Source organism: Mesoplodon densirostris, chromosome 1 (assembly GCF_025265405.1).
Source record: "Mesoplodon densirostris isolate mMesDen1 chromosome 1, mMesDen1 primary haplotype, whole genome shotgun sequence".
Lineage (NCBI taxonomy): Eukaryota > Metazoa > Chordata > Mammalia > Artiodactyla > Ziphiidae > Mesoplodon > Mesoplodon densirostris.
In genome coordinates, this window is record NC_082661.1 from 51836013 (window position 1) to 51860528 (window position 24516).

The following is a 24516-nucleotide window of genomic DNA, read 5'->3' on the forward strand; positions in this document are numbered from 1 at the left end:
GTCAGGAGGGAAGGCAGGAGGATGCTGGTGGGAGAGTCACTTAAGCAAAAAGGTCTGTAGGACAAGGTGCTTGTCAAGTTTGTCCTGTGCTCAGGAGGGAGGCGAGGCCTCAGTGACTCTCCCCTCTGGGGGCCTTTCGATGGTGAGAGACGATGGGGGTCAGGGTCCTGCTGGGCCCGACCTCTAGCACTCACCTTTGTATGGTGCTGCCGCCCGTTTCCCCCCATTTCATGGTTTTGTTTACCTTTTAAATGTCTTAATAAAACATGAAAAATAGTTATTCTCCATAGATCAGTAATTTCCTATGAGTTATGACAATACTAAATTTGGTCAATTATTCATCAGCTATAAAGTATTTATAAATGCTACCTTAATTTAAAGCATTAGCCGCTAGAATTCAAATATTAATAAAGCTGGTGCCAGCTTAAAGGAGGAAAGGGAAGGGCACAGATAATGAGGGTGGCTTGGGGGAGGGTGAGTGTTCCTGGCTGTTCACACTGTTGGAGTAGCGAGGTGGTACATGGAGCCCGGATTGTGGGGCAGGCAGAGGGGCTGGAGAGCCTGGGGCTGGCCTGCTGGACCCTGTCGGAGAGAGATCATTACTTCTGGAGGGCAGGGCTGAGCCCAGGGCTGCCCGGAGCCAGCTCTCCCTTCTGCTGCCTGCTGTTACCAGCAGAGCCTTGCCCAGCTTCTCCGACCTGAGGGCACCTCTACCAGGCTGCTCCCACTCAGGTGGAGTGCCATCTCTTTCCTTGTCCACCTGGAGAAGTCCTGTCACTCTTTAAGGGGCTACCCAGAGGCCCGTTAGCACATGAGGTTGAAAGGGTGTGTAACCTCAGAGAAGCAGGGGCTGCATGGGCGATCTCACCTATTTGGGGACCATGTCAGGTCTTCCAGGAGGAACAGGTGTGGATGTGCTCGGGGCACCATGCATTCAGGGCACATGGTGGAGGGAAGGGCTGGGATGGCCGTGGTCAGCATCATTATTAGGTGACGGTACCAGGAACGGTGCGTCTCTTCCAGCACAAGCCTCCTGGGGTATTGCTTCCCCCAGTCTTGGCCTGAGAATTTTCCAGGAATGCCCATGGGGATGGAGAAGACTGGGCATGGATCAGTAGTGGTTCCCAGAGTGATCTCCATGTCTGGGGCACCTCTCTTATCTCCAACACCCGCCTGAGGCCCCGAGTGACTTGATGCACCAAGGATTTGCCTTTAGCCGAGGGAGGCCTTGTTCTTGCTTGCTGGCTCCTTCTCTAGGGCCTGCATTAAGTGTGGAGCTGCCCCAGGAGTTTCCATCCAGGGAAGGGCTGGGTAGAGTCAGCCATGGAATCCTGGCCTCTGTCCTCTGCTGGCCACCATCTCTTCCTGGGACTGGCTGTGGTACCTGGTGGTCTGGTTCTGATGCTCTCACTCACGTACTCGCCCTTGGCCTGCCACACTCCTCCCACTTCTGTCTGGCTATCTCTCCTCATTCTGTATTTTGGGGGTAACTGTGACTTCTTGAATTTTCCATGAGCCCAATCTTCCCTCACGGTACTCCGCGTGCAGACCACCCACGGACGTTTGCAATCGTGGACTGTTTTGTCCCATTCTCTGAACCATGAGCCCATGAGCAGAAGCACCTGTGTACTGCACACCCTCCTAGCCTCTGGCCCAGCCCCCAGCATGGCCCAGCAAAGCAACAAACTATTTAATACTCTTAACAACTCCATAAGACAAGCACTATTGGTGTCCATATTTCGTGGGTGAGGCAGATGCCATTCACTCTCTGGCTGTATGACCCTAGCCAAGTGGTCAGCCCTCTCTGTGCTTCAGTTTTCTCACCAGGAGATCAGAAAGCTCACCTGGGGTGAGAATTAGGGAGACCCTGCTTGTCAGTGCTACACCTGGCACATCCTACCCTGAGAGTCCCGTGTCTGGAGAATCCTGGATCAGCAGGACGCTGACATCTCAGGGGAAGCTGGCAGGGATGTGACTGTGGGGCTGTCTGGGAATGCTGGCTGAGCTCCATGGATCCTCTTGCCTGGGCCCAGCCCTGAGTCTGAACAGCCTGCTTCTTCCCGATTCCTGGGAATCCATCAAGTGGCCCGGAGACCTCTGTTCTCCTAGGCCACTGAGCTTGGATAAGGGGTCTCGAAGCTGCTCATTACATTCATCTCTGCTTCTTACTTTCGCAGCTGATGAGCCATTCTTGGGGAGCTCATATCAATCCATCAAGCCTGCATTGTTATCATCAAGAGAGAGATCAGCTTTATGACCATAGGATATTGGAGACAAAGAATTATAACAAAGGCTGTTATCTTCTAGTGAGCTGCAGAAGCACCTCTAAGCTGGAGACAGAGGTGACTTCTACATTCTTACTATGCATCAGGCAGTGCCAAATGCTTCTTCACATACAAAGACCTTTCAGAGAATATGCACAACAGCTCTATGAAGTGGGTGCCATCATCTTTCTCTGACAGAAAAAGCACAGAGGCCCAGAGAGGGTGAGCCCCTCGCCCAAGGTCCCACAGCATGTACGTGGCAGGGCCTGGATTCAGATCCAAGCCATCGGATGCCAGCACTGGGGTTCGATGTCTCTTCTACAACTGGGGTGTGAGTTGTGTGATGTCCTGTCCTAGGAATGAGCACACAACCTTGTTTAAGCTAATAGCTGGTGTGGCTTTGATCTGATGTATTTTGATCTTGTTATTTTTATGTTAGGAGCCTCTAAATAACCATCATTTCAACAGTGCCCCAATTAGCAGGCCATTCACAGTGGATTAGAAATTGACTTGTATCAGGCTTCTCCATTAGTGCCTGGGAGAGTCTTCCAGCCTTAATTACCCACCCTGCTCACCTAGGCGGTCGAGGCCTTGAGGAGCTTCCGTGGTGCTGCAGGTGTCCGTACAGGGGTGGGTCAGGGTGCCCACCTCCACGGGGAGGGTTTGTCAGCAGCAGGAGTGAGGTCGTTCTCTGTTGTAACTGCTATTTCTTGGGATCCTGGGCATGATTTGGGTGGGGACATTGATGGGGAGCTGGGGATGCCCAAGGAGAGGGGCAGGAAACTGACATGTATTAATATTTAGCATCTTTCTTGTGCATGGCACGGGATTGGCATTTGTGGTCCACGTTCTAAGTCAGTGCTCCCATAACTCTGCTGGGTAGAGGTTCATATCTTCAATTAATAGAAAACGGGGCCTCAGGAAGGAGACATGCCCATGGCCACACGACCGCCAGCCAGAGGAGCCCAAACTGGAGCTTTGGTCTGTGAGATTCTAGCGCTCCTTCTGCTGCCCTGGTGAGCCCAGGCCCAGCCAAGAAGCTGGTGTCTCTGGCTGCCACTGGGGCTGGGGCAGGGGGACCTGTTCCCTGAGCACGTTCCCACTGCCCAGCCCCTGTGTCTTTGTCCCACTGCACCCCTCACTCACACTGCTCCCCCCATCTCTCCTGGTCTAAATCCTTTTCTTCCTTTCAGGCCCTGGTGCTGACCCCACATGAGTTCATCCTCTTCTGGGTCCCAGGGAGCTCCCCCTTTCCTTCCTCACAGGCCAAGTTGTGGGGTCTGGCTCCTTGGTAGATCCTAAGCTCCTCAGATGGGGCCTGTGTTCATCCTGCTCTTTGCCCCTCCCCCTCCCCAGTGCTCATTGCAGGGCTTTGTGCTTAGTGGGTGTGCTGAGTGTATGCATGAAACACACAGGAGGGAAGAGACAAATCCATCCATGGTGAGCAGTGGGATGTGTGCGCAAATGGAGAAACTGAGCCTCAGGGAGGTTTAGTGACTTAATAACCCAGCATATGTGGAATGGGGATGGGGCTTGCCATCAGAAGTCAGGAAGTCCCTGAGAGGGAGCCAGGTGGGGTGGATGACAGAGAGCCAAGACCCAGTGGTGGTGCAGTGGGTGTCTTGGACCGGGACCTAAGGGCTGGAGTTCCTGGGCAACTTTACACCCTAGTGATGTACAGTGTGTTTTGTAAGATTACTTTTTTTTTTTTTTTTTTTGTGGTACACGGGCCTCTCACTATTGTGGCCTCTCCCGTTGCGGAGCACAGGCTCTGGACGCACAGGCTCAGCGGCCATGGCTCACGGGTCCAGCCGCTCCGCGGCATGTGGCATCTTCCCAGACCGGAGCACGAACCCGTGTCCCCTGCATCGGCAGGCGGACTCTCAACCACTGCGCCACCAGGGAAGCCCAAGATTACTTTTTAAATGTATAAATGCGGTGTATCAGCATTAAAGAGAACATGTACAAGAGAAGAAAGAAAAATCCATTTATCATCAGAGACCTTGGCTTTTAGTGTTTTCTCTTGCCTTTTTCATAAGCATGCTTTCTACCTAGTTGTAATCCTGGTGAGCGTGAAATGTCGTGCCCTGGTTTTGTCACTTAGTCACCCCTCAGAAGCATTTTTAGACGAGAAGCCATCTTAGTCCAGCCCTTATCGGTTGTGCGGCTTCACATCTTGTTATCTGGAAAATAGACACAGTGATGCCTGCTGTACAGGGGTGTCATGAGAATAATGTGAACTCATGTATATAGAGTACTCGACAGAGTTTTTGGCACAGAGAAAATTCTCACAAAATAGTCCCTCCTCCTGCATAGCTTCATACTTATCCATTGTTGGAGGATTGTTTTCCTTTTGTAAAGGAATTACCTGTTCACGACATGAAATGTTGGCAAAATATAGAAAAGAAGGAAAACCACGTCTAGACCTCTTCTAAAATGCAGTCACTTTTAACATTCTGCAGTATTTCCTTCTTATCTTTCTTTCATGCATGTTAAGTTTTATTTAATTGGTATCATAAAATACATACAATTTTGTATTACTTTCACATAACTTTTTTTATGACAGGCACTTTCCCATCTTACTGTAGTATCTTCATAAATAGTTTTAAAGGCTGTGTGTGCTTTCAACAAATGGAACACTTTTATGTCACTCACCTCTTTGCATCTTTTAGATCGTTAGCAATAAATATATCAAGAGTCTGGATAAGTATCCTCTGAATGTTTTTGGACCTGAAGCAATTTTTACAGCTTGGATGGATGCCCAAAGTGGAATTATTGACCAGAGGGCATGAAAATGTCAAGGCTTACGGTATTATTGTATCAGTCTTTACTGACTGCTGTGTGCCAGGCACATTGTGTGTCTGGAAAAGGATGGTGAGCAGAATGGGCATGGCCTTTGTCCCCTTGGAGCCTGAGGTGAAGTGGGAGAGAGAGACAGTTATACACACAGTGCAGTGTCATAATAGAGGAAATGTGGGATGCAGATGAAGCACTTGACAAAGGGTCCTTAGTCTGGGGTTGTAGAGTCTGAGTCTTGAAGCGAGAGTGGGTGTGAAGGTTCAGGAGGCCACAGGAAATGTGATGGGTTCCAGGGGCCGAAAGGTGGGCCGTGGTCTGTAACAGAGCGGACGGGGACGTGTGAGGAACCTGAGGCTGCAGGCACTGGGGAGCCTGCAAGACTGCCCCAAGGAGTTTGACTCCGTCCGCAGCAGTCTTGGGAGCCACCAAAGGGCTTTAAACAGTAGCATGACATGATTGGATTTCAATTCAGGAGTGAACTTGGCCGCATGGAGCCTGCATGCGAGGGGCCAGAGCATTTAGGTGGCTGCATGATCTTCAAGAGAGACTGCAGAGTATCTCTTGTTTAACCACGCCCTCCTCCTGCCTTGTGTTTGGAGGCTGAGGGTTCAGCAGGGAGAGTTGTGGGCATTTGAGTTGTCCTCCTGCCGAAGCCCATGAATGTGCAAGGTGAGTGTCCGTGCGTGGGGAGCAGCTGGCCTTTGGTATTTGAAAGCTTGGAGGTGTCTTCCTCTTCCTGCACCTTCCCAGCCTCCCACTGCCTCGCTCCTTAGATTTCCTCTCCCTGGTCTCCGTCTCCTCCTCCCAGCCTGGTCTGAGGCATTACATAAACCCAGGTGCTTTCAACCGAAAGAACCGCATTGTCAAAGTTGTTCAAAAGTCTGCCGCCAGGCTCTAGGTCCATCCGATTCACTTTGTTATAAAGCAGAAACTAACACACCATTGTAAAGCAATTATACTCCAATAAAGATGTTAAAAAAAAAAAAAGTCTGCTGTCTGCAGCAGACGGCCTGCTGACGTTCACAGGCTGTGTTTTGAAACTGCATCTGCTTTCCCACATTCCTGCCATCACATAAAGCATTATTAATAAGTGTTTGCTTCAAAACTGGTGCAGTGGGTTGCAGTGTTGGGAGGTGCATCTTTCTATTAATTGGTCTGATGTTCCAAAAAGGTCTTAAGTGTGTGGCTAAAAGGGGTTACTGGAACTCATGGTTGCTGGATGACTTCCAAAGGTGATCCCTGAGCGCAGCTACCCTAGAAACAGCTGCTGGCACCTGGTCATGTTCCTTCTGCACACCTGCAGTCAGCACCCCAGCTGCACGAGCATCTTCCTTTGTTACTGTCAAGTGGCTTCTGAATAATCCTGGGCTTCTGGAACCAAATGCTTCCTCTGGGGTTTGACCTAGTATTTTTATGATATGAATTAAATGGACTTGGCCAGAAGGCCTAGGGTTTCTGGGGGTTTTTGCCTACAATCTGGATCCTCCGGGGTAAGTGTCTCCCTGGCTTTCTGATGTTATTCATTCCCCTCAGCCCCAATCAGTTCAGTTCAGCCAACAGTTGTAGAGGACACAGTGTATTCTTGGCCTGTGGCATGGCCTTGGGAATACATGGATCGACAAAACGAGCTCACAGCTCTTAAGGGGCTCACAGCCCAAGTGGGAAACAGGATGGCTAATTTAGTAGCACTGATGGCTGTCTCAGGCAGATGTGGGTTGTATCCCTGTTCTACTCTCCCCGCTTGAGTAGCCTAGGACAAATGATTTTGCCTCTCCTGACCTCTGTTCTCTCATCTGTTGAATGGACACAAGAACATCTAGCTGGCAGCATCACTAGGGCATCACAGACTGTGCCTGTGAGAGCCTCTGGCCTGGCCTGACATGGGTTCTTGGTCCCTGGAGGGAGGCAGTGTTTCTTGGAACCCTGGGAATGAGCTGCCTGGCATGAGCTGGGCCAGTTGAAGCCAGGGCAGCATCGCCCCCATGCTGACCCCACCCTCTCTCTCCCCTCTCTTTCCAGCCTGTGACCTCATGACCCAGGGGATTTTGGCCTTGGTCACATCCACCGGTTGTGCGTCTGCCAACGCCCTGCAGTCCCTCACAGACGCGATGCACATCCCACACCTCTTTGTCCAGCGCAACCCAGGGGGCTCTCCGCGTACCGCCTGCCATTTGAACCCCAGCCCTGACGGCGAGGCCTACACGCTGGCCTCCAGACCTCCCGTGCGCCTCAATGATGTCATGCTCAGGCTGGTGACAGAGCTGCGCTGGCAGAAGTTTGTCATGTTCTACGACAGCGAGTATGGTGAGTTGGGGGCAGGGGCTGCTCTGGGGCTCTGGTGGGGGCACGGCCAGGCACTGGGACACCTGCGAGCTGGACCATCGCTCGTGGAGGCTGAGCGCTTTGCAGTGGGCTGGGTGTGGACAGCGGTTGGTGGTCTGAGCCAAGTGGGTCTCCGGGTGGTAGGACTGAACCTCGAGCTTTGTGAGTGGGGGAAGCACTCTGAAATCAGATCTGTAGACAGGCGCTAAAGTTGCCTAGCAACAACACCTTATCATGACAGCTGAAGTTGGAATGATCTTAGAGTTTTCAATAAAATATTAATAAACCACTGGCAGGGATCCGAAGGGCTGCACGCAGGCAGTGGTGGAGGCTGGCCAGCATGGGTCCTCCTGGAAGCCTCCTCTGCAAAGTGTTCCCCTCTCACTGGCCGCTCTCCCAGCCTTCCCAGCTCCTTGTCTCCCTCTGCCCTGATCTGCCCTCAGTTTCAGGGTTTCTGGCTGGGGCAAAGGTCAGGGGGAGGGACACCCTGAATGTCATGGAGCCAGGTTGGGGTTGTGTGGGTCTGGGGACACTGGGCATGGCTGGTCATGGCTTCTTTGAAGGCCTCCCATATGAAAAAAAAAATCATAATTTGCTTGTGAGGAAACTAGAACAGTGGGCTTTGAAGAAATAGCTTTAGGTTTTCTATGACTGCTTTGTGAAAACAGACCATTTCTAGTCCCAAGATAAAATGGTTTCCACCTTATGCATTTTTTTAAAAAAAAAAACCTTTTTATTTTGAGTTAATTGAGATTCACATGCAATTACGAGAAACAATTCAGAGATTCTGTGTGCTCCAGCATGTCGCCTGTCATACCATATCACAAGTGGGATTTGACCTTGACACAACCCATGGGCTTTCACCAGTTGACATGCACTTGGGTGTGTGTATTCACTTCTGTGCAATTGTATCACATGTGGATTCGTGTGACCACCACAGTCAGATGCAGAGCAGTTCCCTCACAAGGATCCCCATGCTACCCCTTTATAGCCACAGCCACCCACATTACGTGTCTTTAAAGGGTGTGGGGGACTGGGGAGGGTCAGCAGCTGCATAGCTGGGGCCAGGGTAGAATGGGGTGGACCCTCGAAAGTCCCGTTTTTCTCTCTCGGTGAAATAATTCCTTTGCCAAGAATGTAACTAAGAAGAGAAAGACCAGCATATGTTTGCCTTTGCCTAAATACTCTGCTTCTCTAAGACCAGAATGTTGTCCTCAGCTCTTGAGCAAATATGCTGTTTAGAGTCTTCCAGAAGGAACTGAAAGAGCAGACAATCACTGTGCTGAAATTAAGATGAGGTGGTGATGGGGAGAAGGGCAGCCGGAGGCTCCAGGCGCTTGAACTGGACTCTGTCCAGGACTTGGCCTCTCCTTCCAACCCCCGCTCAAACCCTGACTCTGGGAAGGAGTTTGAGACCATGTCATAGCACCTCTCAGTGGCCCAGCCTTCCCCTGACAACCCTTTGTGTTGGTGGTTCAACCCCGGACGTTGGGTCTGCTCTGAGGCTGCATCCTGTAGGGAGGTGTGGACACTGCCAGGGCTGAAGGATGCTCTGGTCCAGTGTCTGTAGACCCTTCCCACCTCACTGCTCCTGGTTTCTTTGCTCTCCTTTGGCTCTGACCTATAGAAACTCTTCAAGCCTTGGTTCTTCCTAAGCCCTTAAGGTGGCTTTGGCGGGAAGCTCAGCCATAGGAAGCAGGTATCAGCTCTCCAGCCTACCTATCCCATCTGGGCTCCTGTAATTCTTGAAGACCGAATGACACCTAATGGCACTTGCTCAAATTCTGTGTTTTCTTCTTCGTACATCCCTTACCCCCACTTGGCTCAAGGATCGAGTCCGCAGGGAAGGGCGCCTGATCTCCACCTGTCTGCAGACTCCTCCCTTTCCCATAGAGCTGGTTCCTTGGTTACATGCTCTCACAGACACACGTCTCCTTCCTTCAGCCTGCTCTCAGCTTGTTGCAACACACTCATGAGGGCTAATCCTTGATGAACTGTTACTCCCACCCAGGCTCTAAGCTCCAAGACAGTGGGCCATGTGCTCTTCCCTGCTATGTCTCTGCTGCTTAGCATGGTGGCTGGCACAGAGTAGGCCCTAATAAATTGTCACTGCGTGAATGAACCAACTTGTTTATGCGGACATGGACTTTTCAGACAATTTTCACACAAGACAAAGGAGAAATGGGGGGAAAGACAAGGGCACTGAGTAGTCTGACCTCTGAAGTAGGGGAGGTGAGCTAGGAAACAGATGTTTCATTCTGTAGGCACACTCCTCTGCCCCTCTCCTCTCCCACCCAGACCCTCCAATCAAACCAAAAGGTGTGCCCCTCTTTTCTGACACGGAGACCTTTGCTACCTTTGGTAGGGTTGAAGTGAGTTTTCAACTAAACTGGCCGTTATTAGTAATTCTGTAAAGACACAGGGTACCCAATAGCTTTCCTCTGGTGGACCACCTCAAGCAATTGGTTGAGCCTTGAATGCTGTGTTGGGAAGGATTCTGAGGAAGCATGTAGGCTCAGCAATAAAAGTGCTGTGATTGCTCCATGAAGCATCATGTTGCGGGGACAGGCTGGCAACAGCCTGCCCTGTTTGCAGATTCTGATCTGGAAGGTAGGGGAGAATCAGGCATTTCAGAGCTGCCTTACCCTTGGCTGTCGCTGTCCAAGGTGCTGATCCATTTGGTGTTAGCCTTTCTGGAGGCCAGTGCTCTTTTTTTTTTTTAAATATAAATTTATTTTATTTGTTTATTTTTGGCTGCATTGGGTCGTTGCTGCACGCGGGCTTGCTATAGTTGCGGTGAGCGGGGGCTACTCTTCGTTGCGGTGCGTGAGCTTCTCATTGCAGTGGCTTCTCTTGTTGTGGAGCACGGGCTCTAGGCAGGTGGGCTCAATAGTTGTGGTGCATGGGCTTAGTTGCTCCGTGGCATGTGGGATCTTCCCGGACCAGGGCTTGAACCCATGTCCCCTGCATTGGCAGGCGGATTCTTAACCACTGCGCCACCAGGGAAGCCTGCCAGTGCTCTTTCATTGGGTACTATGCAGAACCTCCTGCCTTTGCCTGCCCTGGTCACTGGCCCCCTGATTTGACAACCTTTGAGGCCGGGTTTCTACCCCAAACATTCTCTATAAAACATTCAGCACTGTTACTTGTTTTGGCCATGCCCCTCAGGCACAGCCCAACCTCTGGCCCATTTTTAACATGTTAGATGAGCCAAGGCGGTAGAAGCCCACAGGCTGTTTGATGCAGCCCCAAGAATTCGGGGTGTGGGTGCTCCCTCAGCTTGGCTGACATTGGCCTCTCCGAGGGCCACGGGTGGATTTACATTGCTGATATGCCCAAGACAAATGGTGCCCCCACAACTCCTCAGGGTCCTTCCTCCACCCGACCACTGCAACACTAGCTGCAGTGAGCCCAATTAAAAAGCAAATTGAGTGTAAAGACTTTCATTCCTTCCAAAGTCAAACAGAAGTGGTTTGGGGATATAGCGACTTTTTTTTTTTTTTTTTTTGATGCTTATCTGCAAGTATCTTTACATATATTATTTGATTAAAGCCATTTAATAGCTCTCTGAGGTGGGATTATTGCTGCATTTTACAGATGAGGAGTGTGAGGCTCAGAGAGTTTCGTTGTGACTTCGATGCCCATGCACTTAGCCAAGGCACCATCCTATTTCTGTAATCTGGGGCTTGCTAGGCTCCAACCTTCTTCTCCTAGCCCCAGCCAGACAGAATTAATGCCAAGGATGGGGTGTGTGGAATGGACTTGGCATGCCCCAGCTTTGTGCAGTCAGTCACTTGCTAATGAATGTCGTATGGAAGATCCCACTCTTGCAAGGTGAGGACTGATCCTTCCTCATTTGCCCCTCAGCCTCCCTTTAACCACAGGAATGTCCTTCCCTGGGTGGTGCCTGAGGACTTGGCATCTGAGTCAAGAGTCAAGGGTCAGAGAGACAAAAACGCGTTCTAAGAGAGAGTTTGGCAGAGTGGTGAGAGAGGAGTTTGTGTATTTAAGGTTTACAAAATGCAAGATGTGCCATTTGGTAAAATTCCATCAAAAATACTTGTATGCTTGTTGTGACAGCGAAAGGAAAAATGAAAGAGAAGCTGACATTTGGGAGAGAAAATCTGTAACATTAAAATACCAAAAGTTTGGATTGAACAGAAGAGATAACTCTCTGACTTGCCACTTCAAATTCTGGGATATTCGTGTGTGTCTTGGGGAGGCTGTGCTAGGAGCTGCAGGCACAGTTTCTCCCTGGTCAACGCATCTGGATGAGGGATGTATTTACGACTGGGATCTTAGAAATCACTGACTCATTCGTTCAACAAATATTCACTTAGTCCCTACCATGCACAGCTATTTTGCTAGGTACTCTTTTTACATGAAGAAACAGATGGGTGGAGTATCTTGGCTAAAGTTGCACAGGGCTGGGATGTGAAGTCAGGACCCTAGGGCTCTTTCCTCCACAGCATCTCTGGGGTGTGGTGGTCCCTCTTGGCCTCTGGGCCAGCTTGCAGGCCTGGAATGGGGCTGGGAGCTGGGATTCCACAGAAACAAAAGCTTAAAGCTCTAAATGTGTGGCCATTTCCTATTCGTGCTTGTTTTAAAATTATTTTAAAAAGTTTAAAAGTTACACATGTTTACAATGTTTATGTCAAGTTAAAAGAATGGTGATAAAGTGAACTCCCGTGAACCCAGACCAGTTTAAAAATGTGTAGGAGCCCTTGTGTGTCCAGCCCGTATCATGTCCTCTCCTACCTAGGGGACATAAACACTATCTTGATTGTGTTCTAACCAGTTGCTTGCTTTTCTTTATAGTTTATCATACAAGTATGGATCCTAAGATACATATTGCTTAGTTTGGCCTCTTTGTAAACCTTAAATATATGGAGGAACACTTCTGTACACTTTCGTGATTGCTTTCTTTTTTATTCAATGTTAGGTTTTTGAGATCTGTTCATTTGATGCAGATGGGTATATTCGATCATTTTTACTGCTGCAAAATATCACCTGATTTATTATCCATTGTGTTACTATGGGCATTTGTTTCCAGGTTTTTGCTATTACAAATAATACTGATAAGATTATTGGTGTTCGTGTGCAAGAATTTTTTAAGGGTCTGTCTCAAAGGAGCAGAATTGCTGGACTATGGGGTATGCATGTTTCACTTTAGTATATCATTCCAAATTGCTTTCCAAAGAATTTCTACCTATTTTCATTGCTCTCTGCAATGTATGAGCGTCCTCAAAGCTCCCCAACTTCACCAACCCCTGGTACTGTTTTTACTTTTAAGATTTTCATGTGAAATGGTATCTTGCTGTGATTTTAATTTATATTGCTGTGATAAAAGATGAGGTTGAGAATCTTTTCATATCTTTATGCACTATTTTTGTTTGCTCTTCTAAACACCTGTATGTAGATTTTAATTTTTGCCTATTTTTAAGACTGAGCCTTTTCTTTTGTAAGTTAGGGATGTTAAATACCTTCTTTCAGTTAGTTGTCTTAATTCACAGAAGTTCTATATTGTATTATTTTCAAATTTATTCTTTTAGACAAGTAGCTCTGTTTCCTGTCTCATTTAAGAGGTCCTTCCCTATCCAAATGGCATAAAGATATTCTCCTGCTGAAACCTCAGTCTCTGCACTGAGAACAAATGTTGTCCTCCTGCCTGGATGTCCATAGCTAGGTCCTGCCCCTGGGTGTGCCTGGATCCCAGTGCTAGACCATCTCTCCCTGCAGCCATGGCCTGACATTCCTCGCTGACACTGCTCTGCTCTGGCCACGGAGCCGATCTTATTCTTGGTGGTGATTGCACAGCCTGTGGCATGGTGGCTTGGGAGGGCTTCCAGGAAGAGGTGGCATGTAAGCAAGGGTCTAAAGGACTAGTAGGAGATAGGCAAGCAGAGGGCACTGGGAGAGGAGGGGAGGAAGCGTGTCCCAGGCAGAGGGAAAAGCATACTGGAAGGCCTGGGGGCAATGGAGAGGGGAAAGATCATATGGCTGGGTTGTGGGCAGTGGCCATGGGTGAGGCTGGAGCTCTGAGCCCAGCAGGCCTTAGAGGCCTCATTGATGAGCTCAGAGTCCCCAGAAATCCTTGGGAGCCATAGCTCACTACCTCAGGTGGTGCCTTCAGGTCCTATTCTTCACGCCCAGTCCAGAGATCTGAGGATAGACATGGGGTCTCCATCTCCAGAGGGCTCTGGTTCTTAAGTTGCCTGTGTCCGGACCCATTGGCTGTCTACGAAAGGGAAGAAACTAATGCACAGAGAAGAGTTGTGATCTGACTGAGGACAAATCCCAGACCCAGAGTCCAAGCCAGAGGCAAGGCCTGAACTTCCCGGGTAACCCAGGTGGCCCAGGTATCAGTGAGTAACAGCTCACGTCTCTCCAGCCGTCACTCTGAGCAGGGCATTGTGTAAGTGCCTTAAGTGCTCCAGCTCACATCATCCTTACGGAAACCTTTCCAGGTGGGTATATACTATCCTTGTTTTACACATGAGGAAACTGTGGCTCAGAGAAGTAAAGGGATGTGCTCTAGGTCATATGGCTGGTGAGTAGGGGGGTTGGCCCGGTCTGATTCCCAAAGCCCGGGTATCACAGCTCTGCTCACAGCCTCTTGGTCCTCGTGGCAAAGCTGTGGGGAACAAACACCTCAGGTAGACCCTTCTTAATGCACAAGGATTTATTGTAGCACTGTTGGTAACTGCAGACATTCCAACAACCTTAATGGTTCAGTATATTAGGATACGTATATATAATGGAAAGCTATGGTTCTTTATGTATTAAGAAGCCATAGTTCCAACACATGGTACTGTTAGCTCACGATAGCAAAGTGAGAACAGTGGTGGCAGTGTTGCTCTGGGTCAAAGCAGGCTCACATGTGTGTGTATCTGAGCACACATACAGTCATAAAGGAGTGCTGTGTTAGGGAGGGAAACACAGTGACTTGGGAGGGGGATGGGAGATATATTTTTTACTGCATATTTTAAAATATCTTTTGTTTTGTTTCAAGTACAAAAAATAAGTAAGTAAATAAAAAAGAGTGGAGGTTGCCATCCCTCCCTCCTATTGACTGCCCATGGTGACTTCTCTGAGCTTCTGCTTTCTCACCTAAGGAACAGGGATGGTAATTTCTGAGCTACAGAGTAAAACCCCCAGCAGAGTTCCTGGTACATGGCAAGTGGTCTATATGATAATAACAAATCATGCGTGGGAACCAGGAGTGGCAGTGATCAGTATTCCCTCTCATGGCTGGGTGTGGGCTCAGGGCTTGGTAGAGTCTTGGCAAAAGAGCTTTGGCTGTTTGCCCCTCCTCAGGAATTCTCTTGAGTATAATGGTTAGGAGCAAGGACTCAGGAGCAGTCTGCCTCAGTTGAATCCCGGGTCTGTCTCTGTAGCTGTGTGACATTGGAGAAGTCACTCAACCTCTCTGTGCAACAGTTTCCTCATTTGTCAATTGGGGATAAATAATCATTTCCGCCTGGTGTGCTTGATGTGTGGATTAAATGCATTAATACACGCCGAGAGCTTAGCACAGTGCCTAGCACATGCTGAGTACTCAGGAAGATTTCCTTGCTCAGGAACAGCACCCAGTGGTGGCCCCTTTACTGCCCGTTCTCCCTTAGCCTCTGAGCTGATTCATCTCTGCTGTGGCCCAGAACACATCTTAGTTATATTCTTGGTGCTTGTGGAAGGGTCAGCTCTCTCACCTGCAGGGGACACTCCAGGCCTCCCTGGCAGCAGAGCTGAGCTGCTGGACATCCCTGCAGGCTCACTGCATGGTCCCAGGTAGCTCTGGTGAGTCATTGCACCTTCTCAGCTGGACAGCCTGACAGTTTCTCGTGGCAAACATCTGTCGGCTGTTGGTCCTCACCCTTGAGTCCTCCTGACGTGAAACTCCCCAGAAGAAAGAGAATTACTGGACAAATGCTATTTTAACCTATGCTTTGTGCCAACGAAATCTCCTTTCTTGCCCCCAGCATAGGAAGTCAGATGACTGAACCGATGGTGAGCGTTCTCAAAAAAAAAAAAAAAAAAAAAAAGATGGTACTGATGAACCTAGTTGCAGGGCAGGAATAAAGATGTAGACATAGAGAATGGACTTGAGGACATGGAGTGGGAGGGGGAAGCTGGGGTGAAGTGAGAGTAGCATCGACATATATACACGACCGAATGTAAAATAGTTGGCTAGTGGGAAGTAGCAGCATAGCACAGGGAGATCAGCTCGGTGCTTTGCGATGACCTAGAGGGGTGGGATAGGGAGGATGAGAGGGGGATGCAAGAGGGAGGGGATATGGGGATATGTGTATATGTATAACTGATTCACTTTGTTATAAAGCAGAAACTAACACACCATTGTAAAGCAATTATACTCCAATAAAGATCTATTAAAAAAATAACACACATCGTATCATTATGGCATTAGTTTAAATTGAAGTAATAAATACTTTTTCCAGATGAAATGAACAAGTGAGTTTAATTGCTAGGACACCTACCAAGAAGTTCCACAATAACTTTACTGGGACGAGTGTTTTGTGTTTGTTCTCCGATCTAATCATAAAGCGACTGTACGTTAATTGTAGCACTTGCTGGATGATTAAAGTTCAGTAACTCTGAAGTTCCCTCACCCTTCCATCAGATTCCATGGTGCGTCTGAGGACATGAGGAGATGCCTGATGCAGGCGTGGATGAAGGACAGGAAGGCGAGGCTGCCCTGGCCCCCACGGACAGCCCATTGTGTAGCTGGGGCCCAAGGGAGTCGCCACAGCAAGAACTTGGCCTGGCCTACACCTCCCTCTTCCCATGTCGTGCCACAGTGCCCCCTTGGAAGACAAATGTGGCCCTGTCGACATCCCTCTCCTGCAGACCCTGCTTTTCCAGACCTCCGCAGCCCCAGGATACAAGAGGGAACAGGTCTTGTTGTTAAATACTAGAATTCCAGGAAGGGCACCCACAAGATGGGGCCCCAAACATCTGGGAGGACTGTTGGCCCAAGTGGGACCCTGATCGTCCCCGCAGCGCCCAGTGAAATGAAATATTACGTCCTTTTCATTGTTTCAGTTGAACCATCTCCTACCCTCCCATCAGGGAGAGCAGGGCTCTTTCCTAATAGGATCCACCAATGTCAGGAGAGTTCCTTCATTTTTTGAAATGAACTATGTTGAGGCATAATCGGCATGCAATAAAATACCCTTATTAGACATGTACTGTTTAATGGGTTTTGACAAATGTGTGCACTAGCGTAACCACCATCCTAGTCAAGGTGCAGAACATTGCCAGGTATAGAAATGCCTTTGCGGTGAAGAGAGAACATCATAGCTAACTTCCTTCTGGCCCCAGTCACTTCAGCACTGACTGGAAAGCCATGGGCCCTGAGAGCCATTCTATATGCCTGGAGCCTGCGTGTAGCATCCTCTGCTCCTAGGAGTGTTCTCAGGGGCCTGGAGTGTCAGTGTGTCTGACCAGAAGACAGGGAAAGCATGGGGAGGAGTGGAAGGCAGGGGAGGGGAGGGGTGGGGGGAGCCAGGGAAGCCCTCTGGCAGCTGTGGCTGGCACTCGGGCTGAAGCCATCTCCAGCTGGGATGAGAGCTCTGACTGTCTGCTCATTGGCCAGAGATGGCTCCTCTTCCCTTGCCAAGCGATGCCCGGCACCTCCTTGAGAGGCAACATTCGGGTGGTTATGAGCACAGACTCAAGCATCAGAAAAGAATGACATTCAAGTCCCTGCTCCATTGCTTACTGCATCCTGGGCAAGCTATGGGTACCCTTCAGAGCCTTGGTTTTCCTGATCTGTAAGATGGGTATCATAGTGCTTCTTTCCTAGGCTGCTGGTGGATCCTGGCCAAGCACATTCTCAGTGCTATAGCAGGGTGAGAGCCTTATGCTTTAAAAGTTTTCCTTTGCTTCTCACAAAGGGAATCTCAGTGGATGCCACCCAGCTCTGAAGAAGCCTTTTTGGAGGCTTGGGAAGTGGGATGCCACCCAGCTCTGAAGAAGCCTTTTTGGAGGCTTGGGAAGTGGGTTTCCTTTCCTGGTTGCTCAGCAGCTGGGCCCTGAGGGAGGGGAGCCATGGATCTTGCTGGTCTAGATGTGTCTAGACAGCATCTATGAGCAGCTTTAGGAACATCCTTCTCCTTGGGAGTCTTGGGAGGCAGAAAGGCTCCGGGAATACCCTAAGATGTTTCCTTGTGAAGTGTTGTGTGGGAACACTTGGGGCACTTCTGCCCCCAAAAGCCTTCCCTCACCAACTCATTAAAAAATGGAACTCCTTTTCCTCTTGATACCCTCTTCCCTCTTCCTTGAATTATTTTTTTCATTGAATTTACTTGCCATTTACTTACTTTTTGATGTTTGTCTTCCCCCAGTGAGAATGTGAGTTTTGTGTTTGATTAAGTGACGCTGTGTACCCAGCATTTAGAATAGCACCTGGAACACAGTAGGTGCTCAATTAATACTCGATACATGAGTGAATGAATCTATATTTTGGGGTGCTTCATTGCCTATTTATTCTTCCAGGAAGCATTTGTTTCTTTATATGAGATTCCTAATTACGGCAGTAACATGTGATTTCTCTGGAGTCCAAAGATCAGGCAAAACCTCACCCTCCTCCACTCCCACCAGTGAACTAGTGTGTTCAGGCTGCTGAGTTTCTGTCTACACCTTCCTTCTTGGCCAGTGTGGAGGGAGCACTTGTGTACCCAGCGGAAGGGCCTGATGAGAGTTCAGATGGGCCCAGCCCTTGAGAAAGCTCTCCCCACAGCTTCACAGGAGGAATAAACACAAAATACATGTTTATATCACAGTGTGAGGTTAATAGTGGCCACTGAGGTTTTGTGGGTGAACACGGGGAACTTGGGTTCCGTTCCTGCCTCAGCCTTTTTTCTCACTTATCTCTGGGCCCATTGACAAATCTTTCTCATCTTTGGTTTTCTCATTTTGGCAGTGGGGATAATAAAATGCCTACCTCAGAGGGTTCTTGGGAGGTTGAAATAAAATTAAATGATGGATCTGAGAGCGATTGAGCTCCCTGTGGTACCAGTCCATTTCTTATTTGTCTGACTGCTCTTCAGTATCCAGGACAGCACCGCAAGTGCTGGCCTGTGACTGCAGAGCCCTGAAGCCTAAACTGTGCCCCCCAGCTCCCCTCAACTCTGCTTTGGGAGGCTGTGGGTTCTGAATTAGCTGGGAGCAGGGAGGGCTTCGTCAGGTAGAGGAAGGGGGAGGGAGATCCCAGGTAGGGGAAACCTGTGTGCAAAACATCAGGGTGTAAAATAGCACGGCATGTTCTAGAGGAATGTTTGAAGTAAGGTGATGGAAGGTGTCAGTAGGAAGGGTGGGCAGGGGCTGCGTCACACAGTCTCAGGTGACCTGGCTGGGAGCATCTGAGTGGTTAATTCAGCATGTCTATGGCAGGGTTTCCCCTCTTCTGATGCGAGGTGTGTGTTGTGCCATCAAGGCTTGCCCTTCCGTGGGAACTCTCCTGTCTAGTGAGATGCTTAGGAACAGAAGCCTGTTCTCTTTGGTTGTGTCACCCTGGAACGTGACAAGATTGAAGTTGCTTGTACATTGTGTGGCCAGTTCTCCATTGTAAGAAGTCTGGCAGTTTTGATTTGGGGGGCTGCTGCCCACCCCATGTTTCCCACTGGAGACTCTGAGAGTGGTGACAAGTTCACTTGAAAGCAGAAGATGGAGGGGTCACACTGACATGGCCACGTTCCCTCTAAGTGGCATTATGTCTCTTCTCCAGGCCTCTGTTTATCCAATCCCTTGCTGACCTGGTACCTGTGAGGGCTTGCCTGCTTCTCGCCCCAAGCCTCCTGGTCCAGGGCAGGGGCCTCCACGTGGGCCTGGCATGCTGTCGTGATTTTTTTGGTTTAATTGTTTTGGGATGCCGTGTCTGCCTGTTTGCTTATCTGTTTCTTTCCTGCACACATCTAGAGAGGGTTTGCAGAGTCTTCTGGTAAGGCAGCGGCAGTCAGAAAATGAATACAGGGCCGCAGTGGCTGCGCTGGCTGGGAGGCTGGTAAGAGCGCCGTGAGCATGCTCTCCTGGCAGGCAGGATGGGGCAAGGAAGCCGTGGCTTACAGGGCGTCCACATGCTCCAGAAGGCTTCTCCAGCACTTCAAAGAATTCCCCCGGAGGAACCTGGTCTATGCAGGGGCCACGGAAGACAGAGTGTAACAGTAATCCCGGCTCAACTTTAAAGCACCTGCAGAGGTGGGTTTTGTTTGACTGTCACTCACAGTCCTCTGACTATGGAGGGTGGTCTCAGGCTAGAGCTCGCCATTCCCGGAGGGCGGGTCGGACTGCCCCCACCTGAGCTTCCTTTAGGCTGGTCTTCACGGAGTCTGTGGATTCTTGTCGCCTACTGAGCAAGGCCTCCTGTATCTAATCAGGCCAGTTCCACCGGCCAGACACCCACCGAGTTCCAGGTGCTGTGCTGGGGAATTGGAGGTGAGCGTGGCAGGCATAGCTTTTGTCCCCTTGGCCCCAAGGGTAATTGCCTTCACTGGGGAAGAGGGTCGTGATGGAGGCCGTGCTGTGACGGCCACTGGAGCTGCGGCAGGGAGCTCGGCCTGCCCAGCAGAGCCTGGGAAGGCCTTTGAGAGTGGAGTTCAGTCCTGATGGAGTGAGGAGGGCCGAGCAGAGGGGAGGGCAAGGTGGGCAGATATGGGGGCCCAGGGGTGAGAGAGCTGGAGGAAGTTCTGTCTGGCTGGATCTAGTGTCTGGGGTCAGGGACTGGGACATGGACCTGGCCCAGGTGGTGGAGAGGCTGAGTCTTCTAAAGGCAGTGGGGAAACATGGAAGGGTAAATCACTCTGCTTTCTTTGCTTTGTTGATTTTTCTTTGAAATTATTTTTATTGTATAAGTAATAACACAAAATGAATATGTCTTGTAAAAAAAGGGTAAACAACTTAGGCAGTTAAGGTGAGAACAATAGGTGCCCTTAATGCTCCCTCCCCTGCATTCCTCTCTAGAGCTAACTAAGTAAAGGCCTTGCTTGGGCTCGTCACACTTCTCATGTACAGACATTCATGTGCACATACATGGAGCTTTTCAAAAGCGGAAGCTTTTGCTTTGTGCTGTGCTTCTTACTTGAGTTGCTTCGGAGCCTTCACACCATGTCGGTCCCCCTGGTTCTACCTTGTTCTCCTTACCTGCTGTACAGCATTCGGCAGGGTGGGGTTTATGGATCCATTTCCTCATTGGGTGGTTTCTGGTGATTTTGCTCTTACAAACAATGCTAGAATGCACACCCTTGAAGGCACAGCTTTGTGCACATGCCTAAGTATTTCTCTGGGCTGGATTGCTAGAAAGTAGAGTTGCTGAGTTGCAGTGGGTCCTGTGTTTTCCAGTTAGGAAGCTAGAAAGATAGTGCTAAGGTGCCAGGTACCAAAATAAGGCAGGCAGGAAGAGAAGTATTTTGGAGAACAGACCCTATTCCGGTCCCTGTTTTTTTTTTTTCTTTTTCTTTGTTGGTTTGGAGGAAGATAGTTTCTTGGATGCCATGTTGCTGAGAAAAAGTGTGATTAGGCAGAAAATCAGGGACAAAATCCAAAATCAGAGAAGCCTGTGAGGTGGAGCAGGGGCCCTCTTAGGTCAGCAGCAGCTCTTATGAGAAACTATTTGAGAACTGAGTCAGCTGCAGCTCGGTGGGGGTGGGCAGTGGGGGCGGGTGGTCCTGTGGTGTGTCCTGTTTTGAAGGGGTCACGCCTCATGGGTGGGATGGAGCCAAGCCAACGTGGGTGGTCCCTGGAGGAGCAGCTGACGGGCCTGGGACTGGGGGAAGGGCTGATGTGAGCCAAAGACTCCAGCCTGCTCTAAGTGGTACCAGGACTGGACCTGGACTAAGGGGGAGGTGGTACAGGAAATCAGGAACTTTCCAACTGTCAGAGCTGGTCTGAGCTAGAAGGGACTGCTTCCATCCCCAGGGAACCCCCGGGGTCACTGTGGCAGGAAGGGTCCCTGTCCCTTGTCCACCTGGGATGGGGGGAGCATCTTTGGGTGACAAGTCTTTATTAACCAAAGGTCCCCATGGAAGATCTCTGCCTCATCTCCCCAGGGCCTACAGGCTAAAGGCCGTTTGGTTGAGCTTTGCTTAGGGACCATAAACAGAGTGATGTGCCCTGCATTGATTCTCCAAAAGGAAGGGGATAGAACACTTGTTGTGCAGTTACCCTGTGCCAGGCGCCTTCACCATCCTTTTCTCAGTCTGCACAGCCAATCAGCAAGTTTGGCACACGCACACCAGCTAGTCTAGGAAACTGAGGCTGGGAGGGGTTACAGCTGCAGGTGGCAATTTAAGTCTCAAACCCTTACTGTCCTCCCCACTGCTCCAAGCGACAGATGTGTGTGTTCCCCTGGTGTGAGGAGGGAGAGGAGGGGTGGGACAGGTGGCACCCTGAGGGCCCCTGGGTCAGAAGATGCTGTAGTGGGAGGAGGCCCAGGAGGCCTTTTCTGGCTGTCCCACCCTCTCTTCATCCCCCACCCCTTGCCTCCCATCCTCCAGACCCTCCTGACCGCACACCTCCTGGACATGAACACAGCACAGCCTTAGGGCCGGAACTCAGAGGGCTGCTCTGGAGGGTGTACCCTCATTGTGTGGCCTGTACGGACTTTGTTGCTGTAGACCTCCATGGCTCTGTGGCATTGCCACAGATGTAGGTATGAAGGGATGTCACCTGCGGGTCCTTGTGACAGGTACTGCAGTCTGCTTGTACACTGGGAATGTCCCACTTTGCTTTTTTCAATTGTGGTAAAATCTATACAACATAAAGTTTACTGTTTTAGCCATTTTCAGTGTGCAAATGCAGTGGCATTTAGCACATTCCCATTGCTGTGGAACCATCACCACCATGCGTATTTGGAGCTCTTTTCATTTTGCGAAGCTGGAACTCTGTACCCATTAGATTCTAACTCCCCAGTGCCCCCTCCCCTGGCCCCTGGCCACTACCCTTCTCCCTCCCTCTATGAATTTGACTGCTCTAGGGACCTCACATACGTGAGATCATACAGTGTTTGTCTTTTTGTGACTGACTTATCTTACAACACAAAGTCTTCAAGGCTCACTCATATCATAGAATGTCTCAGAATTTCTTTCTTTTTTAAGGCTGGATAATATTCCAGTGTATGTCTATACACCACATTTCGTTAATCCATTCATCTGTTGATGGACATTTGGGTTGTTCCCACCTTTTGTCTTCTTTGCTTTCTGAGGGTAATGAAAGAAAAGTGTAGTCTCTTGGGAGCCTGTGTGTGTGTGTGTGTGTGTGTGTGTGTGTGTGTAGCGTGTATTTACATATAATACCTTTTGGAAGGCGTCCATTCATTCTTCACTGTCACCAAAGTCAGCTTCCTTAAACTCAGAGCCTTGCTTAGAACCCGGCCATGGCGCCCCTTCTCCTGTGGGAGAAGTTCAAATCCCTTCAGGGAGCCCATGGGCCTCAAGGTCTGTTCCTTGCCCCACTCCTTCTCCAACCTCTTCTCTCATCATTCCCCCAAGACTCTGTAAATCCTGGCTACACAGGATTTATCAGTTGGGGCGCAGTCAGGGAAACACAGTCCACTCTCTGTCCTTCAGGGGAGGGAATTTATCTACTACCAGAGGTGAGACAGGTGACATGGAAGCAACCCAGACTAACAACTTTAGGAAGGCACCAGAACACCCAGGGTTAAAGGGGCAAATGGGAGAGATGGTCCTGGAGCCAGGACCGCCCAGTGGGAACGGGAATCTCCCAGAGAGGCCACCGTGTGGGAGCTGGGAGCATGGAGACGGCACTGAGCTGATGCTTGTTTGACGTGGGTCAGAGGTACAGAAATAAAAAGACCAGAGATCTGGAGGCTTACACACACATGAGCACACACACATGCAGGCACGCACACACCCCAGGTACCTGTGGTAATTAAAGTCAGAGGCACAGATGAATGTAGTCTGCTGCCAGCTCTGAATCTTGCTAACAGTCACCAAGAAAGATCAATCAATTTGCTTCCTTCTACGCGACACAGGATTTCACTGGAGGGCCATGGGCAGCTCAAGGTGAAATCCTCCTGAGGACTTGCAGTTAGCCGGCCTGGGAGGAAGGGCATCAGAGTGAGTGTCAGGTGCGCTCCAGACCTGCAGGATGGTATGGCGCATCAGGGGCACCTTGGTACCCGGAGACAGGAACTGGGGGAGAAGCTTTCCTCCCCAGCGGCCCACCTTGGACCTCCCTTGTGCCTTGGTGACAGTCTCTGTGGTCAGAGGCCCTGGCCACAAAGCCAGGCAGTGGCCGTGGGTGCTGCTCCAGCCTCTCCTGACATGGCAGAGGGCACGGCACCAGCACAGTGAGACTTCTTGGGCCTCCACATCTGCTGTGGGGACGGAGGCAGTGCGGGGTGGGGTGTGTGTGGTGACCTGCAGCCAACGTGCACGGGCTCACGAGAGCCTCTGGGCCACTTCTTCCCAGCTCCGTGTTCAGTGACAGCACTTTAGTAGCTAGAAATTGACCATGTGGGAGTATTTACACCATGAAAATCAGCAAGAGCTACACACCAGGGCTTTTTGACAAACTGATTTTAAAGTTCATAGGGAAATGCAAAGTACCTAAAATAGCCAAAACAACTTTGAAAAGGAAGAATAAACCTGGAGGACTAACTAAATGACCTCAAAACATGAAAAACTATAATAGTCAAGACAATGTGGTTTTGGTGTAAACATAGACAGACTACTGGAACAGAATAGAGAACCCCAAAATAGACCCCGACATGTATAGATGATTGATTTTCAACAGAGCTGCAAAGGCAAGTCCATGAAGAAAGAAGAGCTCTTTCAACAAATGGTGCTAGAACAAGTAAATATCTATGTGCAAAGACATAATCTTCAATCTATACCTGTACTGTATATAAAACATAAGTAAAAAATGGATCACAGACTGTGAAAAAACTAAAATGATAAAACATCTATAAAGCACAATAGAAAACTTTTGTGACCTTAGGTTAGGCAAAGATTTCTTGGGTACAACACCAAAAGCACAATACATAAAAGAAAGAAATTGATAAACTGGATTTAATTAAAATTAAGACCACTTTAAGAATGAAGCTCTGTGAAAGACACTGTTAAGAGAATAAAAAGACAAGCCACAGACCGGGAGA

The 24516-nt window shown here is 49.6% G+C and overlaps 1 protein-coding gene across 2 annotated transcripts in view; it reads left to right on the forward strand.

Moving 5' to 3' along the window:
* The window catches only part of GRID1 (glutamate ionotropic receptor delta type subunit 1), a 680012-nt gene that overhangs the window by 121157 nt on the left and 534339 nt on the right, over positions 1-24516 (forward strand). For both annotated transcript variants that reach the window (XM_060080592.1, XM_060080683.1), the window contains exon 3: positions 7083-7367. In XM_060080592.1, coding sequence (XP_059936575.1) covers positions 7083-7367 — 285 coding nt within the window. The remainder of the gene's footprint in view (positions 1-7082; positions 7368-24516) is intronic.